Source organism: Leishmania mexicana, chromosome 24 (assembly GCF_000234665.1).
Source record: "Leishmania mexicana MHOM/GT/2001/U1103 complete genome, chromosome 24".
Lineage (NCBI taxonomy): Eukaryota > Euglenozoa > Kinetoplastea > Trypanosomatida > Trypanosomatidae > Leishmania > Leishmania mexicana.
This window is the reverse complement of record NC_018328.1, coordinates 193,557-217,508: the sequence shown is the minus strand read 5'-3', so window position 1 is coordinate 217,508 and position 23,952 is coordinate 193,557. Positions and strand designations below refer to the sequence as shown.

At 61.5% G+C, this 23,952-nt stretch overlaps 7 protein-coding genes across 7 annotated transcripts; all 7 read right to left on the bottom strand.

Moving 5' to 3' along the window:
• Positions 1 to 260: 260 nt before the first annotated feature.
• Positions 261 to 3,524, bottom strand: LMXM_24_0610 (putative DNA helicase; the record flags this gene model as incomplete). Its single annotated transcript, XM_003875824.1, has 1 exon — positions 261 to 3,524. One exon carries the CDS (start codon positions 3,522 to 3,524, stop codon positions 261 to 263), a length of 3,264 nt encoding a protein of 1,087 aa, XP_003875873.1.
• Positions 3,525 to 4,925: 1,401 nt separating this feature from the next.
• LMXM_24_0600 (conserved hypothetical protein) lies at positions 4,926 to 10,250 on the bottom strand (the record flags this gene model as incomplete). The annotated part of the gene is made up of 1 exon (XM_003875823.1): positions 4,926 to 10,250. The coding sequence occupies one exon, from the start codon at positions 10,248 to 10,250 to the stop codon at positions 4,926 to 4,928; it is 5,325 nt and encodes a 1,774-aa protein (XP_003875872.1).
• Positions 10,251 to 14,123: 3,873 nt separating this feature from the next.
• LMXM_24_0590 (hypothetical protein, unknown function) lies at positions 14,124 to 16,187 on the bottom strand (the record flags this gene model as incomplete). The annotated part of the gene is made up of 1 exon (XM_003875822.1): positions 14,124 to 16,187. One exon carries the CDS (start codon positions 16,185 to 16,187, stop codon positions 14,124 to 14,126), a length of 2,064 nt encoding a protein of 687 aa, XP_003875871.1.
• A 971-nt stretch (positions 16,188 to 17,158) lies between these two features.
• On the bottom strand, positions 17,159 to 18,244 carry LMXM_24_0580 (hypothetical predicted transmembrane protein; the record flags this gene model as incomplete). Its single annotated transcript, XM_003875821.1, has 1 exon — positions 17,159 to 18,244. The coding sequence occupies one exon, from the start codon at positions 18,242 to 18,244 to the stop codon at positions 17,159 to 17,161; it is 1,086 nt and encodes a 361-aa protein (XP_003875870.1).
• A 1,512-nt stretch (positions 18,245 to 19,756) lies between these two features.
• Positions 19,757 to 20,023, bottom strand: LMXM_24_0555 (conserved hypothetical protein; the record flags this gene model as incomplete). The annotated part of the gene is made up of 1 exon (XM_003875820.1): positions 19,757 to 20,023. The coding sequence occupies one exon, from the start codon at positions 20,021 to 20,023 to the stop codon at positions 19,757 to 19,759; it is 267 nt and encodes an 88-aa protein (XP_003875869.1).
• An 806-nt stretch (positions 20,024 to 20,829) lies between these two features.
• LMXM_24_0552 (conserved hypothetical protein) lies at positions 20,830 to 21,222 on the bottom strand (the record flags this gene model as incomplete). Its single annotated transcript, XM_003875819.1, has 1 exon — positions 20,830 to 21,222. One exon carries the CDS (start codon positions 21,220 to 21,222, stop codon positions 20,830 to 20,832), a length of 393 nt encoding a protein of 130 aa, XP_003875868.1.
• Positions 21,223 to 21,971: 749 nt separating this feature from the next.
• LMXM_24_0550 (conserved hypothetical protein) lies at positions 21,972 to 23,507 on the bottom strand (the record flags this gene model as incomplete). The annotated part of the gene is made up of 1 exon (XM_003875818.1): positions 21,972 to 23,507. The coding sequence occupies one exon, from the start codon at positions 23,505 to 23,507 to the stop codon at positions 21,972 to 21,974; it is 1,536 nt and encodes a 511-aa protein (XP_003875867.1).
• Positions 23,508 to 23,952: the final 445 nt, after the last annotated feature.

Sequence of the window (23,952 nt, the reverse complement as noted above, 5' to 3'; positions counted from 1 at the left end):
TCCGTCCGTCTGCCTGTGTATGTATGTATGTGTGTGTGTGCGAGCCCCATTCTCGGTAGACACGTACGCTTACGCCTCTGCGCAGCATGCGCGGTTACGTCGACAGAGAAGACAACGAGGGGCCGGATAGTGGGGTGGAGTCGTGGCGCCAGACGACTTCAGCGCATGCCGTCGTAGCACACAGCCGCACCAGAGGAGTGACAGCATCACGTTCCACAAGCAGGGAATCACTCCATGCACACACAGTTGTCACCGGTACGTCACTGCGGTGTTGCAGGCATCGGAGAAGAGGGAGCGCCTGACGCGTTACCCGCGAGCTTAAAAAGCGTTCGTCGCGGCGCGGAGGCGACAGGGGATGGCGCTGAGGAGGCTTGCGACGGTGCGGAGGATGACGACGACGACGACGACGCAGCTAGCATGATAGGGTGCACCATCATGGGCTGCGTGTGCACGGGCAGAGTGGTTGGGGGCGGAAGGGGTGCAAGAGTCGCGGCAGCGACTGGCCCTGCTGCACAGCTCATCTCTACTCGTGCAACGGCCGCTGTCGCTAGGGTGTTTGCGTCACCACTGGTGGCGTTGACGCGCTTGCTGGTGTTCCCGCTGCTGCCGTGCTCGGTATCAGTGCGTGGCCGCTTCAAGTGCAGATTGGGTCTCAGCGGCACGTGCACAGCGGCGGTCTTCGGCGCCTCTGGCAATGCCGGCGGTGCCGCAGGGCAAAGAGCGCGGCTGCCTGGGCAGCTGCTCGTCATTGTCGACGCAGCCGCTGTGTTCATGAAGGCCTGCGTGCCCGTTTTGGATAAAGTAAAGACAGTGCGACGTGGTGGGGCCACGGCACCGGCTGAGGCGGTGATGTCCATCATGGGGAGCGTGACGCCCGGTGACGACGGGAGGGATCGCGTTGGCGCGGGAGGCGACGCCATCGGTGGCGATGGCTGCATGACCACCGGCTGAGTTGAGGCTGTCCCGGTGAGGTCCACGACCAAGGAAACAGCAGCAGCGCGCGCTGAATGGGACGGTTCCGCTGCAGACGACCCGGCCCCAGACTTTGTGGACGACGTGTGGCGCATGAGGTCGAGCACAGATATGGTATTGACACTCTTCGGTGTGGGGCCAGGCACCGTTGTAGACAGTGACGAGGGCGGCGTGGCTGGGTGAGTCGTGCCGATGCCACTGTTGGCAGAGAGGCGCGGCCGATGCGATGCCGAGGCGTTGCTCACTTGCGGCGCAGAGGTCACCACTAAGTCGTCGGCCATCTCAGAGAACGGAATCAGGGGCGGCGGGGTTGTCGGTGCGGTGGCAACGCCGCTGCCGCTCGTGCTCCCGCAGAAGGCGGAGATGGGGGTGCCCATGAGGCTCAGCGACAGCCGCTGCTGCTGGGAGGGGCTTGTCGGTGTCAGCAAGAGTGGCGGCGCGTCTCTCTCCAGCGATGTAGGTGCTGTGTGCCCTGTCGACGACTGTGAGTGAGCGCTGACTCGCGGCGACTCCTGCATTGATACAACGACCGCGTCGACTTCTTCGCCCCTCCTCAACACCGCTTGCGATGGATGCGGCTGCATAAACTGGTCCAGCGTGCTCTGCTGCGATGTCGACGGGGTCGACGAGGTTGTCGCGGCAACCACGTCGCGCCTGGCCACATTCTGCTTGTCGGCGCCGTCGTGTAGGTGCACCTCCGCCCGAGTCACGTTCGACGTCTCGAACATGGCCGCAGTCACGCTCAGCTTCGTCTGCAGCAGCGGCCAGATGACACTGTCGGAGGTGCCCTCGGCCAGCAGGTACTTGATGTGGCACGGGTGCGCCTGGCCGATACGATGCACGCGGTCCTCGCACTGCAAGTGGGTGCTGGGGTTCCAGTCCAGCTCCGTGAAGACTACCGTTGACGCACACGTGAAGTTGTGACCAATGCCGCTGGACTGCATGGAAAGGATAGCCACCGTGCATGTTGCCTCTGTTCGAAAGTGCTCTGCGGCTGGCTCGCGTTGTGCCGGTGGCGTGTCACCGGAGATGTAGATGTAGTCGATGGGCTGGCGCGGCCGCACCACCTCCACCGCGCTCCGGAGCGCCTCCATCATGCACTGGTGATGTGCGAACAGGATGAGCTTTTCACCTGAATCAAGGTGCTGCTCCACAATGCCGCTGACGTAATCCTGCACCGCGGGTATCTTGGCACGTGCGGTGGCCATCTTCATCTCGAACACGTTCGGTGCCCGCGCAGCCCAGTCGGCCCCGCCATTGCCCACGAAAAAAGATGTCGAGCTAAGGCTGCGGCGCAAGGCGATGATCTGCTTTTCCAGCGCCTTTTTTTCCTTCTCCGTGATGTACATGTAGAGCAGTTGGCGAGACTTGGAGGGCAGCTCACTCCCGAGCTCGCGCTTCGTGCGGCGAATCAGGAAGTGGCGCAGCAGGCTGTGCAGCTCATCGGGATGGGCGTGGCCGGTCAGGTCGATGCCGAAGCGACCGACAAAGGAGTTGCAATACCGCGCACCAAACTGGGTCTTGCTCGGGACTAGGCTTGGCTGAATGGCCTGCAGCTGCGCGTACAGCTCGATGGGGCGTGACATGGCTGGCGTGCCTGACAGGAGGATGACACGGCGGCTTGCGCGGCAGAGCTTGAGTGACTGCTGCGCGCGCTTTGCCGCCCCAGCTTTGATGTAGTGCGACTCGTCGAGGATGACAACGTTGAAGTGGGCGTTCTCAACACACTTCAGGGAGCTGTAGGAGACGATCGCGACGGCCTGCAGGCTCGTCGCTGTAGCCTTGGCACCTTGCAGGATGGCGATGCGTGCGAATGGGATACCGCAGAACTTGTTGAATTCCTTCGCCCAGTTCTCCATGAGCGACATGGGGCACACGACCAGCACCGGCCACTCGTCCCGGTAGTGGTGAGCAACAGCGATGGCTTGCACCGTCTTGCCGAGTCCCATGTCATCGGCAATCATGGCGCGGCCGTGGCGCTCCAGAACGAAGCGCACACCATCCCGTTGAAACGGTTTCAGGCCCCGGTACACACAGTCCTCTGCGTCCGGTAGGCAGGCGCGGCCAGCGGCCACGTCATCCGCGTACTGCCGTGGAAGTTGCCGCATCCGCTCCACGCAGCGAAAGTAAAAGCTGGGAATCTCCTCGAGCGCCACGTGCGGCAGTGAATGGGCCTTGAGAGCGGCGACGAGGCGAGTGTACTGTGCCATGGGGTACAGGAAAGCCCGCCCGGCTGTGTACCACATGCCCTCGAACTGAGAATCCTGCAGCACGGCAAGGCGAAGCGTGCTCCACCTCGAGGCTTCTCCCTGCACTCGAATCATGAAGCACGCGACGTCCTTGCTTGTCGGGTGTACCAGCGCCTCAAAGCGGAGCACAACACCAGTGTCGGCTAGAGGGCATCCTGGGGAACCCAGTGTGATGCGGGTGTACCCCTCACACTGCACCGGTGCCAGCGCGTAGAAGCGGCAGCGCCCGAGTGCGCAGATGTAGCACGGCTTTCCATCACGGCTGATGAGGTAGCGCGCGGGGTGGTTGCACTGGCAGTTCATCCGCTACGTGCGAGGACTGGCTGAGGTAGCAGCGTCCGCCCGCAATGGAGGCACTCTCATGCGAAGAGATCAGAACAGCAAAGGGCGAGAGGAGGCGCAGGAGGCGCCAGGGGCGTAGGTGTGCAAGCGTGAATGATCTATGGAGTGCAACGTGTGTAGGTGTGGTTGCGTGTATGGCGCTAGAAAAGGAAAGGGACGGCGCAGCGCCTGCAGCACGGAAGTAAAGTGCGCGTGTGCGTGTGCGTGTGCGTGGGGGAGGGGGAGGAGGGGGGGGCAAGGGATGCGTGAGGTGGAAACACAGCATTGGATGGACAAGGCAACCGCAGAAAAGGAGAGGGAGAGACGTGACGTCCGGCGTCACTGCCTACGATGTACGCGTGTCGGCTTGCCTGTGTAGTTGACGGCGTGCGCTGACGAATCGAGATGGGTGATTTCTTTTTTTTTTGTGTGTGTCTTTTCGTGTGCCGCGCGCGCATGCGCCGTGCGTTGCCAACGACGAGATGCAGGAGGCGCGGGAGGAGGTCGGGGGGAAGACGGGGCGTGCTCGACGGCTGCTCCTGTGTGTGTGTGTGGGGGGGGGGTGACCTCTGCTGTGACACTGTTCGCGCGTTTTTTTTATCTTCGATTCGAGTCCGACGACGCCGCTCTGGACGTCGGGGAGCCGTGCACGGACGTGGTGATCGACGATGGTGAAAGCACGTAAAACGAAACAAAGGGGGGATGGGACCAGACGAGAGGCGAGGCGACGGACAGACATCTACCCGCACAGGCATCGCAGCGACGACTCGCTCACACGCCAAAGCATGTGACGTGCTCCTCCATTGCGTGCTAGCGAGAGAGGAGGGGGGGGATAGGGATGCTGGCGCATCTGACATGCCTCGATCGACACCGTCGTGCCCTTCCGCCTCTCCCCCCTTCCCCTGTCACACGTTTATATGCGCGGAGCGTTCGCTCTCTACCTCTCTGGCTTCTACCGCCTACGCGTATTCCCTTCTTGCGCTGCCCTGTGTGTATCCAACGGACCGCAGACGACGACAACGACAGGAGGAGGTGACGCACGCACACGAGCGCACTCGCGGTACACACGCTTCCTCGTCATCGTCCGCGTTAAACGTTCAACCATTATGCATATATATATATATACGCGTGTGTGTGTGTGCGCTTGGCACGTTCCACCTCATCTGCGCAACATTGCCGACAACACACAGGCAGATGCCTTACAGAGGCGTGCACCCACAACGCAGTCGCCGAAGACAGAAGGGGCAGGCATGGGGCACGGAGGAATGGAATCGGTAAAGGGGCGGGGCCCGTGGTTTCGAGTGACAATGACATGCGTAGCCGCCACCACTCCTGCGCCTGTGCCTGTGTGAGCTATGAGCGACACAGTGCGGCAGCGACACCTCATACGCCCCGGCCTTCGGCGGTACCCTCGGTGCGCATCCGCTTCTGAGGCTTGTGCTCTTCGCACCGCGATGCAGTTTCACGATAGCTCTTTGCCAAGGACAGCGACGATGACGGCAGTGAGGCCGACGCCGATGATACCGCGCGTGCTTCTTTAGCCTTGACAACCCCTTCAGTGCTGTGTGTATCGTCTGCCTCGGCGGCGCCGCTGCGCTGGCCCTGGGTGACGTGGCTGCAGCGGCCAATCATGTCATCAAAGACGTCAAGGACGTCGCGAGCCGTCACGTGCGCATCGACCACCCACGCGCGCAGCTGTCGCATGCTCTCCTTCAGCTGGTCTGCTGCCGCGTCACTGAGGGCGGGTGCTTCTGCGAGCGACATCTTCGACTGCACGGTGGCGGCACACATCACGCGCAGCAGCTCCAGTGCGGTCGTGAAGGCCTGGCCACTGTACGGATACGGGGTCGCCTTGCCGTATTCGCGGCACAGCTGCCACAGGAAGGACACTGTCCAAGCCAGCACATGCCCGGTACGCGCAAACAAGTGCGTCAGGGCAGCGGACTGCGTGCAGAGGACGAGGAGGCACTGCACATACGACGCCCGCTGCCCATCGGAGGCTGTCAGCATATCGCATAGCAGCAGCAGCCCATCCAACCCATTCGACTCGATCAACGCGGCACCGTCCTGCGGCACCTCACAGGCGTGCCGGAGCAGCTGCAGGAGAAAGGCAAGCTGCGGCGGAATTTCCTTGCGCAGCTCCTGTGCCACATCGGCTGCAGATGCCTGCGTGACGCCTCCGCTGCTCTTGCCGCTACCACCGAGCTTGTTGGTATGCAGCTGCAAGGCCTCTTGGCGCTCCAGCATGAGCGGGACGCTGATAGCGGCCAGCGGAGGGGTGGTGGCCCAGTGGGCGAAGGGCATCGGGGTGTCGAGGACCGATTCGAGGTGCATCAAGAAGTGCACGAGGTGGTGGTGCAGGACGTCGTCGTAGCGACCCAGCGGTTTAATCGACATGATTAGCATGATAGCCAGCGGCGTGGGAAGACGCGGCACCGCAACAGCTGACGAGGCGCCGCGTGGCTGCATAGGTTGCTGCGCCTGTCTCCCTGCGCTGCCGGTGAAGGGGGATATCTGCGTCTGGGCCAGTTTTATACGGGCGACGCTCACCACGACTCGCAGGGCTCCCTTCGGTATATACAGCGTGCTCAGCGCTGCGGCAGCGGCGGAGCGCAGCTGCGAGTCGATCGACGTGAGCGCCTTGAGCAGCAACGGTATCACTCGTCCCGTTGGCAGGTGAGCCGAAAAAGCCGCTGGCAGGGCGGCTACCCGGTGCAGGAGAGGCACCATGTATCGCATGTCCAACACATTGCCCAGCGACAGCCGCTCGAGGTCGACTACGTGTGCGTCGCCGGCGGAGCGCAGCTCAGGAAACACGGCACCGAGCAGGTCGGTCGCGCCATCGGCACTCCTGCCGTCTTCCAAGTGAATGGCGTTGTGCAGGCGCGAGGAGGCGTGCAGGGCCATGGAAGTCATGTCCTCTTCTGTCAGCGTGTCGAGGTGCCAAGAGAGCATCTCCACCTCCGGCGTGCGTGCGGCGCTCGCTGTGTGGCCGCAGAGCAGGAAGCGGCGCTGCACGAGCGCGTCCGGCACCGCGGCACCTTCGTGGCAGTTAGGCGAGAGATACTTGGCAGCTGCTGCGCGCTGCCTTTTCCTTTGTTGCGCCGCTGCAGCCTCGTCGCCGCGCTCCTCCATGGTGGAAGCGGTAGCAGCAGCAGGGTGGGCGACGTGGCGGGCAGCGCTCAGGTAGTGGAGGGTGAGGCAAACGGCGTAGAGAAGCCGGTCTTGCACGCCGAGAGTGCCGCTGTACACGTCAAGGCACACGCGGCCCAGCGCCGCACACTGGTCAACGGAGAGGCAGGAATGCTGCTGCTCCGCGCTGGATAGAGAGATAAGCTGCAACAGCATACGAGTACAGGCAAGCATCAAGACTAGGAGGCCAGTGAGCGCCCCTTCGCGATCCGCGTTGGCTCTCAAGTGAACCGTCAGAGCCGCCTCGTCGGACAGGAGCGCTCGTGCAAGTCTCAAGGCGAGTTCGTGCGCAGCCTCTGTCGTGCAACTGTTACGGGACGACGGTGCAGAGGCAGTGCTGTGGGTGAGAGACAAGAGCACTCCTGCCACCTGCCAGCAGACCGAGCTCATGGAAAACCACGGCGGCGTCGGGGCCTTTGCAGTCTTGCCCTTGGCAGCGAGAGAGTCCTCGATGCCGAGTGCCATGCAGACATCCTCGACAAGGCTGGAGCTCATTGGTGCGCGTTTCGCGGCTTTGCCTTGCTCTTCTCCATCCAACGGCGATGCCGAGGAGACAGCTATACTCAGCCGACTCAGCAAGGCAATCGCTGCCTCTTCTTCCGGAAGCGGCAGAACAGGGCTGTGCAGGGTAACCGCAAATGTGCGAAGGTGCGCTGACTGCGACGTAGACCTGTAGCGGAGCGGCGCCTTTGCGAAACCCCGCTGCCGGTCAGCAAGTATCAGCACTTCGATGCACTGTTGCTGCGTCACCTGCGGCACATCCAGCTCCAGCGTTGTGGCCACTGCGGTCTGCGCCAAGAGGCGCGCGCGCCTTCCCCACAGATGCACGACGCGAGCCACGACGCTCTCGAATTCGACGAGGGAGGCCTGCAGATGGGTACCCCACAGGTTAGCACTGCTGGTGCTGCTGCTGCCGCCGCCGTTGCTATTCGCGCCCTCCGCCCTCGGCATTTTCTGCGCTCTCTGCAGCTGCTGGTGAGGATGCTGCTCGCCGTCGCCCTCGTCCTCGCCGCCACCGGCGTTGCTCTTCTGCTGTTGCTTCTCCTTCGTGCGATCAATGAAGTGCACGGCGGCGGCCGCCAAAACGCCGTGTTGCGCGTCTCGCAACTCGTGCGTCACACGATCGGCCGCCTTCGACAGACTGCGCATCAAGAGATGGTTGAGAACGTGCAGGAAGACTGGCACTGTGTTGGGTGTCAGGCAGGAGAGCCACAGATGGGTTTCGGCCATCGTACAGGTGGAGTGAATGGTGACGCTGTGCACGGTCCACAGCAGCAGCTGGGCTGCCCATCCCATCGCCCGCGCCTCCTGCACCGCCTCCATGCTCTCCTGCCGCGGTGGGCTGTGCGGCCGATGGTGTGTCACCCAGAGGAGTATGCTGAGCAGCAGCGGCCACTCGCCAATGCCGACCGCCTGAGACATATTGATGTGGTGCATCTTCATCATGGGCACCCTGCGCTGCTGGCTGACGGCGAGAAGCTCACACAGGAGCGCCACACTCGCTGCTGGCCACGGCTTGAGTATGTCGTTCTGCTTCTGCAGGGCAGCCGTGATGGGGTGCACAGACGCAGCGGCCGCCGTAGTGTGTCCGTTGAATCCTTTGGCAGTCATGGGACGACGGGCAACACTGCTGCTGCCGACGACACTACGGGTAAGGTCAGGAAGAAAAATCGGCACAGCGCTCAGCCACGGCACCCGCACGTCAAAGACGTCAACGTAGTTCTTCATGAGCAGCAGCATGCGCTGCACTACGACATGCGTCTTCTCGAGGACCGCGTCGGTGGCAGCGGATGGAGGCGATGTAGTTGACGACGTGGGGGCGGCGGCAGAGGCGGCTAGGGTACGGTGGAGTTGCTGTGTCATGCGGTGCCAAAACTCTTCACGACTTGGCAGCGCCGCCTGCAGGTGGTAGCGTACCTGGGCGTTGTACATGTCCCACACCTCCGCTTCGGCGGTGTCGTTGCCCTGCAGAATGTCGAGATCCGCCTCGGTGAAGTCGCGCGGGCTGGGCAGCGAGACGACCGTCCCTGCGGCGCTACCGCCAGCAGCTGCGTCTCCGGCAGGGCTCGTCCTCTTGCTTCTCTTTGCGGCGTTCTGGACGGCGAGCACGAGGGTCAGCACGCGCTTCGCTCGCATCAGCGCCGCCTGCGTCAGTTGCATTGCGAGCGCGAGCGTGAGCAGATTCGTGGAGCCATTGATAAGGCGATGCACGTACTCAGCGACCCAGGCGGGGCAGATCTCGTCCGCGACGTCACGAGGGCACATGGTGTAGAAGGTGGACGTCTTGGCCACGACCGGCTCTAGCCGCACCTGCTGTGCGGCGAGGTGGTACGGCATCGGGCACAGAAACGTGCGCGTTATTAGGTTGAGAACCGCCACCCGCGCCGTCGCCGGCGCTACGCCGTGCGAGCTGCCTTCCTCCGCGAGGTGGCCGGAGATCCGGATGAAATAAGGCCGAATGAGGTCTGGGGCGCGCTGGAGGATGTGCAGCACGAGCTGCGACATGCGCTCGCTCGCCTTGGGCCGCAGCTGGCGCAGCAGGAAGAAGAGGAGGTAGTTGGGCATCCCCTGATCCTCGAGGGACTCGACTCGCGTGCTGGCGTAGTCGGCTGGTGACTCAATGGTCTCGTCGACGATGGCATACAGAATGGCTGCGGCGTTGTCGGCCACAGGGTCGAACTCCAGCGCACGCACAAGCAACCGAAAGACGTTGCGCTGCGCCAGTAAGACGCGGCGCTTCTGCTCCGCCGTAATGTGGCGGCTTTGCACGAAGAGCTCGCGAACAATTCGCAGGGCGCTGAGTGCACACGCCACACCCGCACTTGTGCCCTCGCGCAAGAGTTCGGCTGCATCCTCGAGGAGGTGCGTCAGGACACCGTGGCTGCAGATGGTGTCGACGACAGCGTTGTGCATCGGTGACGTGACAAGCTGCACCAGGAAGCCGAGCCGCGTGAGGCGAATGCGACGTTGGCTGTACGTCAGCTGTAGGCGAAAGGCGGCGAGGTGCAACGGGACGTCGGCGCGCCGGTGTGTGGCAACCGCTGCGAGCGGGCTCGAGGCAGCGGAGGCGGCTGCAGGTGTAGCGTGCGCCTCGGCAGGGCTACGCAGTCGCGCAAGCACGAGCAGCGGTGCGTCCTTCGCGGCCACCGTCAGAAACTGTAGTGCGGCGGTTACGTGGGTGAGGGTGGCATCGGAAAGCGTGGCGAGTGTTTTGCGGAATAGTGCGGCGCAATCGCCGCGCAGCACCTCGCGCGCGAGGGCGACGCGGTTGCCCCGCTCGACCAACTGCGTCAGCACAACCGTCAGCGTCTGCAGCGTCGGCACGAAGTACTCGTGGCGGAGGAGGGTTGCTCGCAGCGCTTGCAGCGCCTCCTCTCGCTGAGACACGGCTACAGCGAGCTCATTCGCCTGCTCATCGCCGACCTGTAGGGTGTGACGAATCTTCGAGAGCCCCTCCAACACCGTTTCTTTGTACTTGGACAAGAGATGCCCAACCAGCGGCTCCACGAGCGCCATTATGCTTGTCTTCGCTTTATTAGTTTCGTTTTCGCTGTTGTGGCGAAGGGTGTTATTCGGCTGTGAGGGGAAAAAGGAGCAGAGGGCGGGGAGAGAGAGGGGGGGGGGGGAAGAGGTTCAACCTGTGCGTGCGTGTGTACGTCGGATGCGCAGTGCGCTATTACACGTTTTACAAGGCTGACTCCACGATAGGCGTGCATGTTGAGAGAGAACGGGAGAATGGGTTCCGAGAGAAGTGGTTGACGTACATGGACGCGGCGAGGCAGTGGGTGTTTGAAGTACGCATACCGTATCATGATCCTCCTTGGATGCTCGTGCCGTGTGAGGCGCCCCTCCCCCCACCCGAACCCACCAACGCCCTCATGCGCCACAGCGGCTCTCTCGCCCCACACGTGCGCGTGTGTGTCTGTGTGGTTTTGTTTAGATAGTTTCCGTTTCTCCTACCGTGGCGCTGCGATGACCGAGTCCCCCGTTTTGGTTCCTTTCTGAGGGAGGTAGGGCCTGGCTGCTCTGCCTTCCGCGGGTTTTCCATGCGTACACTCGGCCACCGCGCATCCAAGGGAGGCATACACACAACCACCTCTGCGGCCACATCCTGGGCGTTTCGGGATGATGCGCGTCGGTTTCTCCCCTGCAACAAGAAAATGGGCCGCTAGGGGAATTGAACCCCTGACCTCCCGCACCCGAAGCGGGAATCATACCACTAGACTAAGCGGCCGCGGTACCCGAACATCACCGGATCGTGGTCAACGGAAGGCGACCGTTTTCCGCTTGGTGTACTGCTCTGGTCCTCCTGCAAGTTCTTCCAGACTCCCTCCTCGGCTTCCCTCTGGACCAGCCGCATCACTGCGGCGGCCAGCTCAAGAGCCACGAGATCGCGTGGCATCGTGGACAGGTCCTACAATGCCCAAATGCACCGCTTCCGGGTATGCACCAAGACCCTTGTTCCATGCTGCTTGCGACGCCGTCGTGGATACTCGCTTGCGCACATGCCGGTGCTTCGGACCAACGTACTCACGTGGACGACTGCCCTCTCTTGATAAGAGCAGGCACCTCCTCCTCCAAGAACTGGACGCTGTCCGGTATGTTTGCCTGACTTGTGCACCCGCTGCGCCGAATATGGATTTGTAGTAGGTGCGTGGTGCCACCAGGGTGGCTTCTGCTGCTGTTTCGGTTGACGGTGCTCTGACAAAGTGCCTCTGTGGTGTGCTAGGAGGTGTGCTGTCCACCTCCTCCCTGGTGCCCATGACGTGTCTGGTGACTTCAAGTCTCTTCGGTAGCTGCCTGCCATTAACTCGGTGCAGGATGCAAGGGTCGTTCTGCGGTCTGGCCGCCGAATCTTCTTCTAACACCTCTGCCCTGAACCGATACACCACTGTAGAAAGAAGGCCGAGAAGCGCCTCTTTCGCTTGCTGAGCGCATCGACTGTCAGTGGGATATGTACTCCGATGCACTTCCGATGCAGAGCCACCTCCTTCAGCATTCCTGTTTAGCGTGTGCTGATCGCGGACTGTCAATAGTAGGCTGCGTGTTTCATTGTCACGCGAGTCCGTTCGTCCAGGTCCTCGAGACGCTCCGCCATGAGTTGCCTCGGATCCCTCCAGCGGGATGTCCTCCTCGGCGTCAGGCCCGCCGCCCTTCATAAGAGGGGAGGGGTTTTCCCCCTGTGGGGGGGCATCTGTTCGGTTTTGTTGTTACAAAAGAGTCCACCGTTGGTGTGCACGGAAGTCTCGCTTCCCCGGGCCGCCTTTTCGTTGTGGCCCTGTGAAAGAGCGGGGCGCGAACGGCATGGGTGCGGTCTTGGGGGAGGGGGGACGTCGTATCGCTTCATCTGACGCCTCTGCGAATACATAGATCAACATGAGAAGCACCCACCGTCATCGCTGAAGCGTTGTGGCGCGATCCTCGAGAAGGTCTTGCGTACGTCCCGCCCCCACAATGACAGACGGAGGGGAAGCCGAAAGTCCGCAGTCATGCGTTGCTGCGAGTCCTACCCCATGCTGGGATACCGGCTAGCCAGCGATGTCGCGTGTGCAGGGGTGAGCAGCCGCTTCTCTCCTCAGTGCTGACGTGGCGGGACAGTCCTCCTCCGGTCAGGCCGTCCGTGAGCGTGGCCAGTCGTCTGCTTGTGCCACAGAGCTGTGTTGGCATGCGCACTCTAGCAGGGGAAAATGCAGCTCCGCGACGTGTCGTCTTCCCGCGTGGCACGCTACCACTCCTGTGAGCATCTCATTATCCTGTCCTGTCCCTCTCAGGGCCACCCGGTGGGCAGCCCTGTCTTCAGAGTTCTTTGAGGGCTCGTGCGGCTGGTGCTGCTCCTCGGCGCGGAGAGGGGTTTGCCAGGATCTTCTTCGGCCCGTTTAGTGCCTCTGCTGCATAATCCGCCCTGCACATCTCAAGCAGTGCAGGCCAGCGCTGGCAAACCTGGAGGATACATGTTTCCTATCAGCAGTGTACGGTAGTTCACTAAATTTGACCTCCCGGGGACACACTTGTAAGCAAGCCTCACCGCCCTTCCACATCCTCCTTGCCACGAAACACGGGCGGATCGTGTATCATCCCCCCTGCCCGATCGCACCGCCGGTGACCAAAGGAAGCAAAAAAAATCATGTATGGCGCAACGCCTCTCGGTCGGCAATCTCAGAGGAATGGAGAGAGAGGCACATTGACGGGGACGGCTTCCTCGCTCGCATCCCACGCAGCCGTGTCGGTGAGCTCGGCGGCAAAGAAGGGTGACGGGGAGGGGGGACGGAAAAGCGCGCTGCGTGTTCGCAGAGCTAACCACTTTCGTGCGGCTAGAGCTGGCCCCATCGTGGCAATACAGGCGCGCCCAGGGGCAAGACTTGGCGCCGACTAACGGGTGCGGGTAGTGTGTGTGCCTGAGGCTACTTCGCTATGAACCAGCACCACACAGTGGCCGTGTGCACAGATGTGGAGCGAAACGACCACCTCTGCAGCTCCACCAGCCCACTCAAGCCACCATCCTATCTCGCTTTCGGCGCCGTCCAAGTCACCGCATCCGAGTCCTTGATAAACGTGGCAAGGAGGCAAATGGCGGCCCGCTACCATCCTTGGACTTGCATGTGCTAGAGCTTGTCCATGTGTGCTCTTTGGCGAAAGAGGGAAGACCGCATCGACCTTGCACCACTGCCGTGACATCAGGCGAGGGCGACGGGGGGGGGCACCAGTCTTACGCTTCCGGTGCGTCTCCGCTTCTCAGCAACACCGCACCCTCATATAGCGGTTTCTCTCGCTACTTTTCCTACTGCGACTCCGAACAGTCGTCCCGTAGAGTTGACTGCAGAGCTGAGGCAGCTTCGCGTCATCCGCGTGTCTCGCCGATGATGGTCGTGGAAGAGGCGTGGAGGAGCACGTGTGTGTGTGTGTGCCGCCGCCGCCGCCGTCATCATCCTGTGGAGTCGCAGCAGTCAGAGACGGCGGAGGAAGAGCAATCCGTAGAAGAGGATTAGAACAAAGAAAAAAAAACACGGTAAGGTCGGCCGCTGCATGGCGAGGAGGATTTCTGGAGAATGACGTTGAAAGGGCCTGCTCTTACTTTCCAAGGTTGCCCTCGTGCGCTCCTGGTGAGGAGGTGATCTTGGACGCTGGCTACAGCCGGCTACGCGTCGAGCTTTCTTGTCCCCTTTCACGCTGCTGCTGCCGACTCTGATGGGGGTTCGCTGTCGTGCCATATCCATTTCTCCCCTACCTAGGGCCCTGCTGCACCTGGTGGTGCTACAATGGCTGCTGATTCACTCCGATGGACCCGCGGCGGCGGCCGAGGTCATGCACGTGAACTTCTCGCGTAGGGGTGGTGGTGGTGGTGGTGAGCGCGGCGATCTTACGTCTCCTGCTGTTGGAGCTAACATAGGCTCACGCATGAATCGCCACGCTAGTTCTTCGTCCATCTTCACCTTGTCCACCTCCGTATGTGCCACCACCGCGATTGGCGGGGGCGTTAGCGGCCGCTATCACGTCCTGCGCTGGCCGTTGCTCATTCGCCTGCTTCAACGGCAGCCCTCGAACAAAGCGCATTGGCGTTTGCACGTACGTGAAGTTCAGCTTCCGGCCCGCCCTACAAATGTATAGCACCGGCGCACCAGGCAGCAGCGCACCGACGTGTTCCTTGTCGCGGAAGCGACAACCGCCCAGGTCTGGGAAGATCAAGCCGCCTTTGGTATCCGTCACGACGCCGTTCACCAGACACGCCGCGCGCTGCCCCGTCTCGCCGGCCGGCAGCCGAAGCCCCAGGTGCGCGCTGACCGTGTCCAAGTTCACCTGCTTCTCCAGTTCGTGCTTCAGGTGCACCATCGCGTTCCAGTAGCGTACCCAGGCTGCAAAGGCGCACGCGCCGACGGGCGGGTGGTGGTCGGGCAGCAGCAGCTGCTCGCACAGCCAGCGCTGGTTCGTGACGCAGATGTAGTCGCGCAGCGGACGGTTGGCGATGACGAGGAAGTAGTCGTCGGCCATGTCCGGGGTGTAGGGCACGTAGGCGTCGGTGTCGATGACGGCGCCATGCGCGTCGCGAAGCGGAACACCGACCGCGGCGAGAGTGTCAAACAGCGAAATGCCGTGCTGGTAGAGCGTGCGGCTGAGGTGTGCCCACTCGCGGCGGCTGGTGGGCCTGCGGATGCCGAGGTGCGGGTACAGGCGCGCTAGAACACTGACCTGCTTGTCCGTGAAGACGGGCACACGGTCACCGTGGGGCATGTAGCAAACGACAGGGATGTAGCGCTCGGGGGTGTCCGCAGCCGCTGCCACGACGCGCTGGCGCAGCACCTCGCTCACGACGCGGCGGAAGCAGAAGCGCGTGACCTGCATCTCCACATCCGGAAGCAGGCGCTGCTGCAGCAGTATCTGCGACTTGCGGCTGCACGCGTCCGGAACGATCACCTCCGTTGCGCAGGATCGGAACAGCACCGGTAGGCTCACGCAGCCGCCGAGCGGGTGCGGGCAGCCGTGCGGCTGCGTCGCCGTCCAGTTCTGATCGTGCGCCAACAGGTACAGACGCACCAGCACATGGTACTTCTCCGCGTCGCGGTCGTGGGTGAACGCCGGCATGGCAGCCGCGTCCATCGACTCTAGTGGGAAGTGCTCCACCAGCTCATCGTCCGTGACGAAGGCGTCCACACACAGATGGGAGAAGTACACGCGCGCTTGCTCTGCGTCTTCAGCATAGAAGGGGCGCTGCTGGCGCGCCGGGTCGCGCACGAACACCGACTCCACTGTAATGGCGGTGCACTTCCTCCCCAGCGTGAAACCTTTACACTTCGTGTTCTTGGGCGTGTAGGGGAACATGGACTCAAAGTGCGGCGTCCGCGCCGAGCTGCCGCGCTTGGCGTAGTTGAAGACGTGGTAGCCCTGGAACGTGCGCGTGTTCTTTGGCACGAAGTGCTTCTGTGTGACAAGGCGCGCGCGCCTGTCCTGCACGCTCATGCACGGGGTGGTGTTGAGGTAAAAGAGGTGCACCCGCACCACCAGCTCTTCCCACCCGCTCACCTTGTTCACGCGGGGGAAGCACTCGACGCAGTCGTCCCGTAGTTTTGTCTGAATAGGGTCGCAGGCAACAATCATGCGTGTATCGTTGGTGCCCTCATCGTACAGGGTCCCTGTGATGTGCTCGCTATCTAGTACATGGCTGCAGTTGGCCTCATCACGGCAATGCACGCCGCATACCCCCTCCAGGTGAGACGCCTCAGCGCCGTTCGGTACTTCGACGCCCGCGGCGCGGAGCTCATTGACGAGAGCCTGCTGCGCAGCCTTTACCGCGCGCGTGAAGTAGGGCAAGTAGCCCTTGTCCTTGTATGTGTGGATCGACGCGTTGAGGCTGCCCTCGTTGCAGAGTGGGGTGACGATAGTAGGTGTGCCGTTGTCTGCAAGTTGCAGCAGCTGGCCTGGCACGAGTTTTTCGTGCGCCTGGGCTGCGTTGGCAGGCATTGTGGGCGTCAGGCACGCAGACGTTGGCTGGATAAAGGGGAGGGGGGAGTGGGGAGGTGAAAAGGACGTGGATGGCAAAAGAGGGGGAGGGTGTGGAGGAGGAGCGCTGCAAGCCGGTGTGGGCCAGACGTGGTCGCAGTGCTGTGATGCAGCTTCGACGACGCCCTCTTTGCCGCTGTATCTCGGCGATGCGGGTGTTTCGGTGTTTACGCCTATGCAGTGAGAAGTACCTGTGTGCGTGTGTTTGACCTGTCACGTTCGGCGTTCGAAGGATCGCGAGGAAGAAGGGCACGGGGGTCGGGTATGCAGAGGCGACGGCGAGCGAATCTAGAGAGAGGATAGGGGTGGTGGGGTGGGGTGAGGTGGGCATGCCAAGGGGAGAGTGGAGGAGAGAAGGGGGGCATATGGGGCTGCCCAGAAAGCGAGGAAACTTCGCTGGTGGCTTGTCAACGTGGTTTGCATGTTACATACACGCACACACACGCAGTCTGCAATCATGTTATCGAAGGACGCAACGCGCGGGATGAGGAAAGGCGAAGAAGCGCACGGAAACATGTGCGGCGCTCTGTCACTGTGTCTGTTCTTTTTTCTAGTCTTTCGCGCTCGCTGTTTGTTTGAAAGGGATTACAGAAGGCCCTGGGCTTTTGGGGTGAGGAGGGCGTCAGAGGGTCAAAACGGGATGATAGCAAGAAAGAGGTGGTAGCCAACGGAAGCCCAAGAGGGGAGGATGGACGGAGGAGGAGAGCGGGCGAGAGTTCTGCTCATCACCATGCAGCGCCAAGCCTCCACCTTTGACAACATGTGAAGATGGCAACCATTAAGAAGCACCCCACGGAGGGAAAGCAGCTACAAGTATATGAGGGACGAGGGTGGTGGTGGTGGTGGGGGGGTGGCGACCCCCAAAGTAGGTGAGTCGCTTAGGGAGGAGATAATATCGAATCGAAAAAAAAAACATATGCACCCGCTTCGCGTTAGGATCCCTGCCCACGCGACTGAGATACTTGGTCCACGAACGCCTGGACGTTCACCAGCTCTGCCACCTCTGACGGATTCAGCGCACGTATAGCGCACTCTGTGGTCTCCTCGCATGCCAGCGCCCCGAGCTTGTGGAGTGGAGGGTACAGGAACCGGTGTTCGCCGTGGCCGGGCACCCTCGTGGAGGTGCTGAGGAAGGCTTGCCAGCTTTCTGGCGCAGCGTAGACGTCGGTGTCAGGTCCTGTCCGCGCCACGATAGCTTTCCAAAAGGAAGCTGTGAAGATGGACGTGACGCTTGGGTGAGAGGCGAAGGTAACCACTTCCTTGGCCTCTGCCCCGGCGATGGGCATGCCCAGCGCAAAACCGCTCAGTGTCGTCGAAAGCGGGCTGAGCAGCCGGCCCTGCCCAGTCTCGGAGTCATTGACAGTGGCAAGTTTAATGGAGGTCTTTGTCGAGGTCAGGATGTACTCACGCAGCGCGCTCATCACCCACTGGAACCAGTACGGAGACACTTGCGCCGAGGCTGTGAGCAGCATCCCAAGCTCGAAATCCGACTGCGGTTTCCACACATCCGTCATCATCTCCGGCACAGACGGGCCGGCATGGCCGTGCAGGCGGTGCGCGTAGAAGTCGATGCGGCCGTGAAGCCAGGGCACAAACGGCATAGCGGAAGCGTTGCCCAGCACGTGGACGGCGATGTCTATAGGAAAAATACGCTGAGAATAATTACAGTTTCTCAAGGAGTTGAGCAGGCGGGTTACATTGGGTACCTCCGCCTCCGTGGCGACAACAAACACGCGGAGGCGATAAAGTCCCAGGAGCTGGGCCCGGCTCTGCACAATGAAGTTTGGACGCTCGGCGAGTCGGGTGTCTGCATCGACCCACTCCTCGCGCACTATCAACTGAGGACGCGTGCGGGTGCTGCTGAATATATCATCCTCTACGGTGGAGATAGGGTGCGTGAACATGTTGCCCATAGCGAGGAGGATAATGATCGTGATAGCGACGCCGATCAGAAAAATAGCGCGGCTCTGCTTGCCTGGCGCCCGGCCGTGAAAGGCGTGGCTCGCCTTATCGATCATCAGAGCAAACAGAGCAGCCAGGTGGCCAGCTCACAAATATCGACAAGGGTGATGGTGCCTTGGAGGCGGTGTCTCTGCCCCCTTCCCTGGCGGCTGACTGTATTCGCGCACGATTTTTGAAGCGTTACCGCAGTTTGAGTCAGATCAGTCACGCTTTGCCTCGAGCATCGAACTGCGTGAATCCGGAGCGTGAGAGGGGAGAGGAGGAGGGAGAGAGAGGGTATCGGAGATGGAGAGCAAGAGTACGCGCGCGACACGCGTACCTGTGAGTGTGCGGTGGATGGGTGGGGTAGTGAAGGCGCGAGACGCGTCACACACAGGGTGTGAGGAGGAGGAGAGGGTGTGGGAGCGGCGAAGACGAAAAGTAGCTCACAGAAACAGCTGCACGCACGGTGTGCTTCACATTTTTCTTCGTGGCTGACCCGCTGACTTCCCGACCGCTTGCCATGCGTTGCGCATTGCGGTCTATGCGTTATTCAAGGCGCGCGCACACACACGCACAGGAGGACGAGAAGGCGAGAGAGACCACAGATCCCGGTTGGCGGTGTGAGGGAGGGGGGCCCACTGCGGTGTGTGAGATGAAGCCATGATGGAGAGGGCCCCTTATCGTCACACGAAGTGAGGAAGATGGAGGACGCGGCGATTGGCGCGGAGACGATGGGCAGAGGAGAGAGATGGCAGAATGGCGACACACACACACACGAACACACAGGCCGGCAGGGAAGGGGAAGGCTCCAACCCCCAATACGATGCGAGGCGTCGAGAGACACAGAAAGAGAGGTGGGATGAAGCGAGAGATGAGAATGACAGCAGCAAGGGTGCAAGCGCATGTGTGTGTGTGTCGGGGTGCCTCTGTGTGGGCTTGACATGCACACGTGAGCGAGAGGGAGGAGTGAGTGAGGGAGAAAAAGAGGCAGCGGCCAAGCGGAGCTATCGAGTCCAGAGTGGCGCTGGGTGATGAGGATGATGAATAACAGATAACGAAGCGGATGGTGGTGGCAAGGGGCAGTAGCGAGGAAGCGTGACTGTGACTGTGTGTGAAGTGGACCGAGACCACACACCGAGAAACGCATCCTCCGCCGCACAAGATAGAACGTGCATCTTAGCAGGCAAAGTGTGAGTGAAGCGGAGCTGTTCGTGCTCGACGCCTTTTCCTGTTTGGATTGTTGGGCTTCTTTTCGGCTAGTAAAGGGGTGAGGTGTGTGTCCACCCCATCTGGCGATTCTGAGTGAGTCGGTGCGCATGTGTGCGTAGGGATGTGCGTCCCAGCCGCCTCTGCCCCTCCACTCCATCTGGCTAACCAAAAAAAAAAGTCCGCGACGACGGCGTGCAGAGTAGGACACCACACACACCACACACACCACACACACACACACACCCACACACACAGGTCAGCAGGGCACATCGACTGTGGCAGGAAAACAAAGGTCATCCCTGTTATAGGAAGGAGACAACACAGAGGGAGAGGAGGTAAAGCGGGTGGGTGGGGGGAGGGAGGGCTCACCGTCGTGATTAGCGGGAAGACCAGGAGCTGTTGGAGGTACCATCGTCGAAGAGATCCGGATTATCACTGACGTTGTTGACCCCAGTGAGCCACTGGAGATGCTGCTGCTGCTCTCTCGTACTGGCTACTAGGTCCTTGCACTGCTGTCTTCGCCCCTTGATCCGCTGCCCGCGCTGCACGCAGGTTAAGATGCTCATCCCGATGATTGTGACGAGCACGACGCCGAAGATGCCGGCCGTCACGGTCTCGAAGAGCAGAAACATATCAACGTCCATGGCAGAGCGAAGGCAGACGCCGGTCACATCAGCGAGTTGAGGTGGGTGGGGGTGGGGGGCTTGGCGGCGGTGGTTGTGCTGGCACATGCGCGACAACGTGCGTGTCTGCCTGTCTGTATGAGCCTCCTCCCCTAGTGTCTCAAGATAGTCTAGTAGGGGAGGGGGGTTGAGCACTCCACACGGACAGACAACCAACCAAACGAAAGGAGGACGGGAAGGGCACGACTACGAGGGCCCGGTCTCTCTCTCCCTCTCGCGTTCTACGCGTCCGTATGTGTTCCGAGGAAGAGGAGTGTGCGAGAAAGGGACGACGGGGGAGGAGGGATAATACGCCCCACCTGGGGACTTGTGGGTGTGCTGCCACGGATGGGAGCTTGGGACTCGTGAGGGTGTCGATACGGCTGCTACCCGTTGCTCGAGCTGGCGGAGGTGGGAAGAGCGAATGAAGAGAGAAGAGAGAAAGCGTGGGGGATGCGTACGTAAACGCCACCACGACAACACCGTGCATGAACGAGGAGGCAGGGCCTTGGAGGGAAGAAAGGACAGACGTCTGACGAGGCCATGGCCCATTCTGCACACACACACACAGAGAGCAGGCATATATATATATATATACATGTATGTCTGGAAGGTGTTATGGCATGTTGGAGGGGAGAGGGGAGGGGGGATTAGAGATACGTGAGGAAGCAGAAGAATAGCAGAGAGAGACGGATACGCACACACACACACACACACACACACACAGATGTACGTGCGTCATGCAAGGTCGTCTATGAGCACGTCATCGTCACACTGGATGCCTTTGCTTATCCGGCGGGGCGGAGAGATGGGCGGCCCTGCGTGTCGGGTATGTGCAAGGTTTCCCCCCCGCTGTTCTGCGGCCCGATGGGATGCACCTCGTGAAGCTCTTCCGATCGAAGTTGCTGTCGTCGCTCTTCCGCCTCCTCTTGCTTGAGAAGTGTGTACGCGCGCATGGCGCGGCGATCACGGTAGACGCAAAAGGCGAAAATGAGTACCATTGCCAACCCAGCGAAGATTGCCACGACAATGCGCAGCCACAGCGGCAGCCCCGTGTACATGTCCAGATCGTAAGGGGAGGTGGAGCAGCAGCCGTTGGTGCAGCACACACTCGGGCGTGGGGCATCCTTGCACGTGTAACGGCCCAGCGCCTCAGACCCGCACTCGAGATCGGTCGGCATGGCGAAGAAGAAGAGAGGTGATGAAAAGGGTGGCGGGGGTGGTAGCGGGTAACAAGCGACAGCGCAGCTGTGAAGAAGGTCGTCAGGGGTAAGGGGTCTCTCTGCGACGACGGCGCGCTGAATGGGGAAGGCCTGGCACGTGAAGAGGTGGAGATACCCATTGAAATTCGTTGCCCAGAGATGATGTGCGGGAAGAGCGTGCCACGCAGGGCAGTGGTGGTGGTGGCAGGTGCTCAGGAGGAAAGGAGAGGAGGGGATACACAGCAAGAGGGGATGACGCAGTCGTTTGCATACATGCGACGGTTTGCCGCGGCGTCTGCCATGGCACCGGGCTGCCTGGACGAGGCGTGCACGCGTGTGTGTGGGGAGGGAAGGGGGGAGAGTTGCACTGGCAAGCTTGCCTTCCTGACGCATTCAATGGCCTGACGAGCGCCGCGGCAGAGGATCAGCGAGCACGGGAGCTCCGTTCGCCGACCACCCAAAGCGAAGGCAGCGACGGTGCAGGCGGGTCTCATTTCGTCATCGGGGTACGTAGACGATGCTTGTAGCGGCCTGGCTGAAGTTAGGACAGATGCGTGTGAGATGAACAGTGGACAGCAACAGCGGCAGCAGCGCACATCAGATGCAGAGGAGTGTTCGATCTCTGTCGTCGTTGGTATGGATGCAGGTAAGACAGCGCAGACAGCGTGTGCACGCTCTCTACCGCAGGCTCACTCGTTAGGATACGAGGAAACGGCCGAGCCTGTACGTCAAGTACGGTATGCCACCATACAGCGGTTCTTTGGTGTCACACAGTCGGGAACGTACTCAACTAGTCGTGCAATGTACCCACGACGCTGGAGCCACTGTACGCGCCCTTGGCTCACGACGGCTTCGACGCAGGCAGCTATGCCCTCTGGACAGGAGACTAAGTAGCGCATGGACTTCTTCGAGACCGATGCTGCAGGGACTTTTCCGGTCAGAGCGACGCCCTGCAGTCGCTGGTACACGGACGCATTCCAGTCTGTCAAGCGCGTTAGATGGCAGAAGGTCTCCGCACTGCCCAGTCCCAGCAGCGCGGACACAAAGTCAGCGTCGATATAGGTGTCCAGCGAGCACTTGTGGAAGCAGCACGGCGCCAGAACGAGGATGCGCGGCAGACACCCCTGCGCCTCCAGATGGCGCAGCACCTCGTCCACGCCGCTGCCGCACAGGTGCTTCGCGATGAGGGCCGTGCGCGCTGGCGCTGCCGGCACAGCGTCCGACCAGCGGACGTCGCGGAACAGCGCCACGGTGCGGTGCAGCGTGCGCTGCCGGCGCGTGGCGGGCCGTGTGCGATGCGCTGTGTCGGGCCACACCCGCGGGCAGCAGTCGATGGAGTGCGCCGGAAAGAAGGGGTCGATGACGACGCTGTCGCACTGAAGGCGCTCCGCCACCTGCGCTGCAAGGAAGCCGTTGCCGCCGCCGACGTCGACGACGCAGTCCAGCGCGAAGCCGTCGCCTCCGGCGTGATCCTCCGCCCTGCGCACGCGCTCGACGGTCTCGCGGAGCAGCTCGCCAATGGCGATCTCCTGCGGCAGGTTCTCCAGCTCGTGGATGTGGGACCGATCAGGGAGGAAGGAGGTGTAGAGGTCGATGAGGCGGGCCCACTCATGTGCCGCCCGCCGCTCCGAGTCCTGCGCCACGGTGGGCCCTTCATCATGTTGAGCGCCACTATACTCCGCAAATACACGCCGGGCGTGCAGGCCAGCCTCCCGCAGGTAGCCTGGCATGGCGAGGAGATCGCTGTGGTCGATGCGGTTGTGGTGAGCCACCTCCAAAGCTCGTGTGTAGTGTTGGCGAATGCTCTCTGTCGGCCACAGCACGAGAAAAAGAGGCGTCGGGGTGGCAAAGATGTTGTCAGCGCTGAAGAGCGGTTGCTGCGCAGACGTGAGCGTTGGCCCCGGCTGCTGCTGGGCAATGAAGCGGCGCATGCATTGCACGCAGAGATTACGTACCTCGGCGTCAGTGAGACTGTTCTGCAGGGAGAGCAACTGCGAGGCAGAAAGCGGCCCCTGTGCGTCGAAGGAGGCCAAGGCGCCGTCGGCGGCCGCTTCGAACGCAATCAAAGTATCGGACTCCGTGTCAGCGGCACCAGTTGAAGTGGAGCAGCAGCAGCTGTTGTCCCCCCTAGCATCGCCGCGCTCGCGTTGCTGCTGACGTGCACGTGCGGTGCCTTTCCGTGCGTGGTGTAGGAGGGCGAGCACAAACTGCAACGACCACAGCACGCTGTAGTATTGCCTCTGCTTGCAGCGGTAGTTTAGCATAGTCACCGCTGCAGTTGTTGGAGGGGAAGAGCAGGTGACCACCCACTCCGTGGTCGCCCAACTTCGACCACCAAACCGCTGCTGCTGTAGTTTTCCGCCAGCGAGGTCGCAGTCGCTGCCGCCCTGACACCTTCACACTGCCGCTTTTATCTGTTTCGACGTCCCGGATACACTTCAGAGAAAGGAATCCTGTGAAGGGTGCTTGTCTTCTTACTGACGCGCATGTGCCGCCACATGCAGGTGCCTGAGCAGTCGTCTTGTCGGACAAGGACCGTTGGCCCGTTGCCATGCAGCGCACGTCCAACGGTAGAAAACGCGAGCAGGGTATACACCGAACACCCACACCCACACCCACACATACATGCACGCACACGCAAACCGAGCAAAGAAAACGTAGCGTAAGCGCGCGTGTATGTGACGCAGTCCGATGGGGAAGGGAGACCGT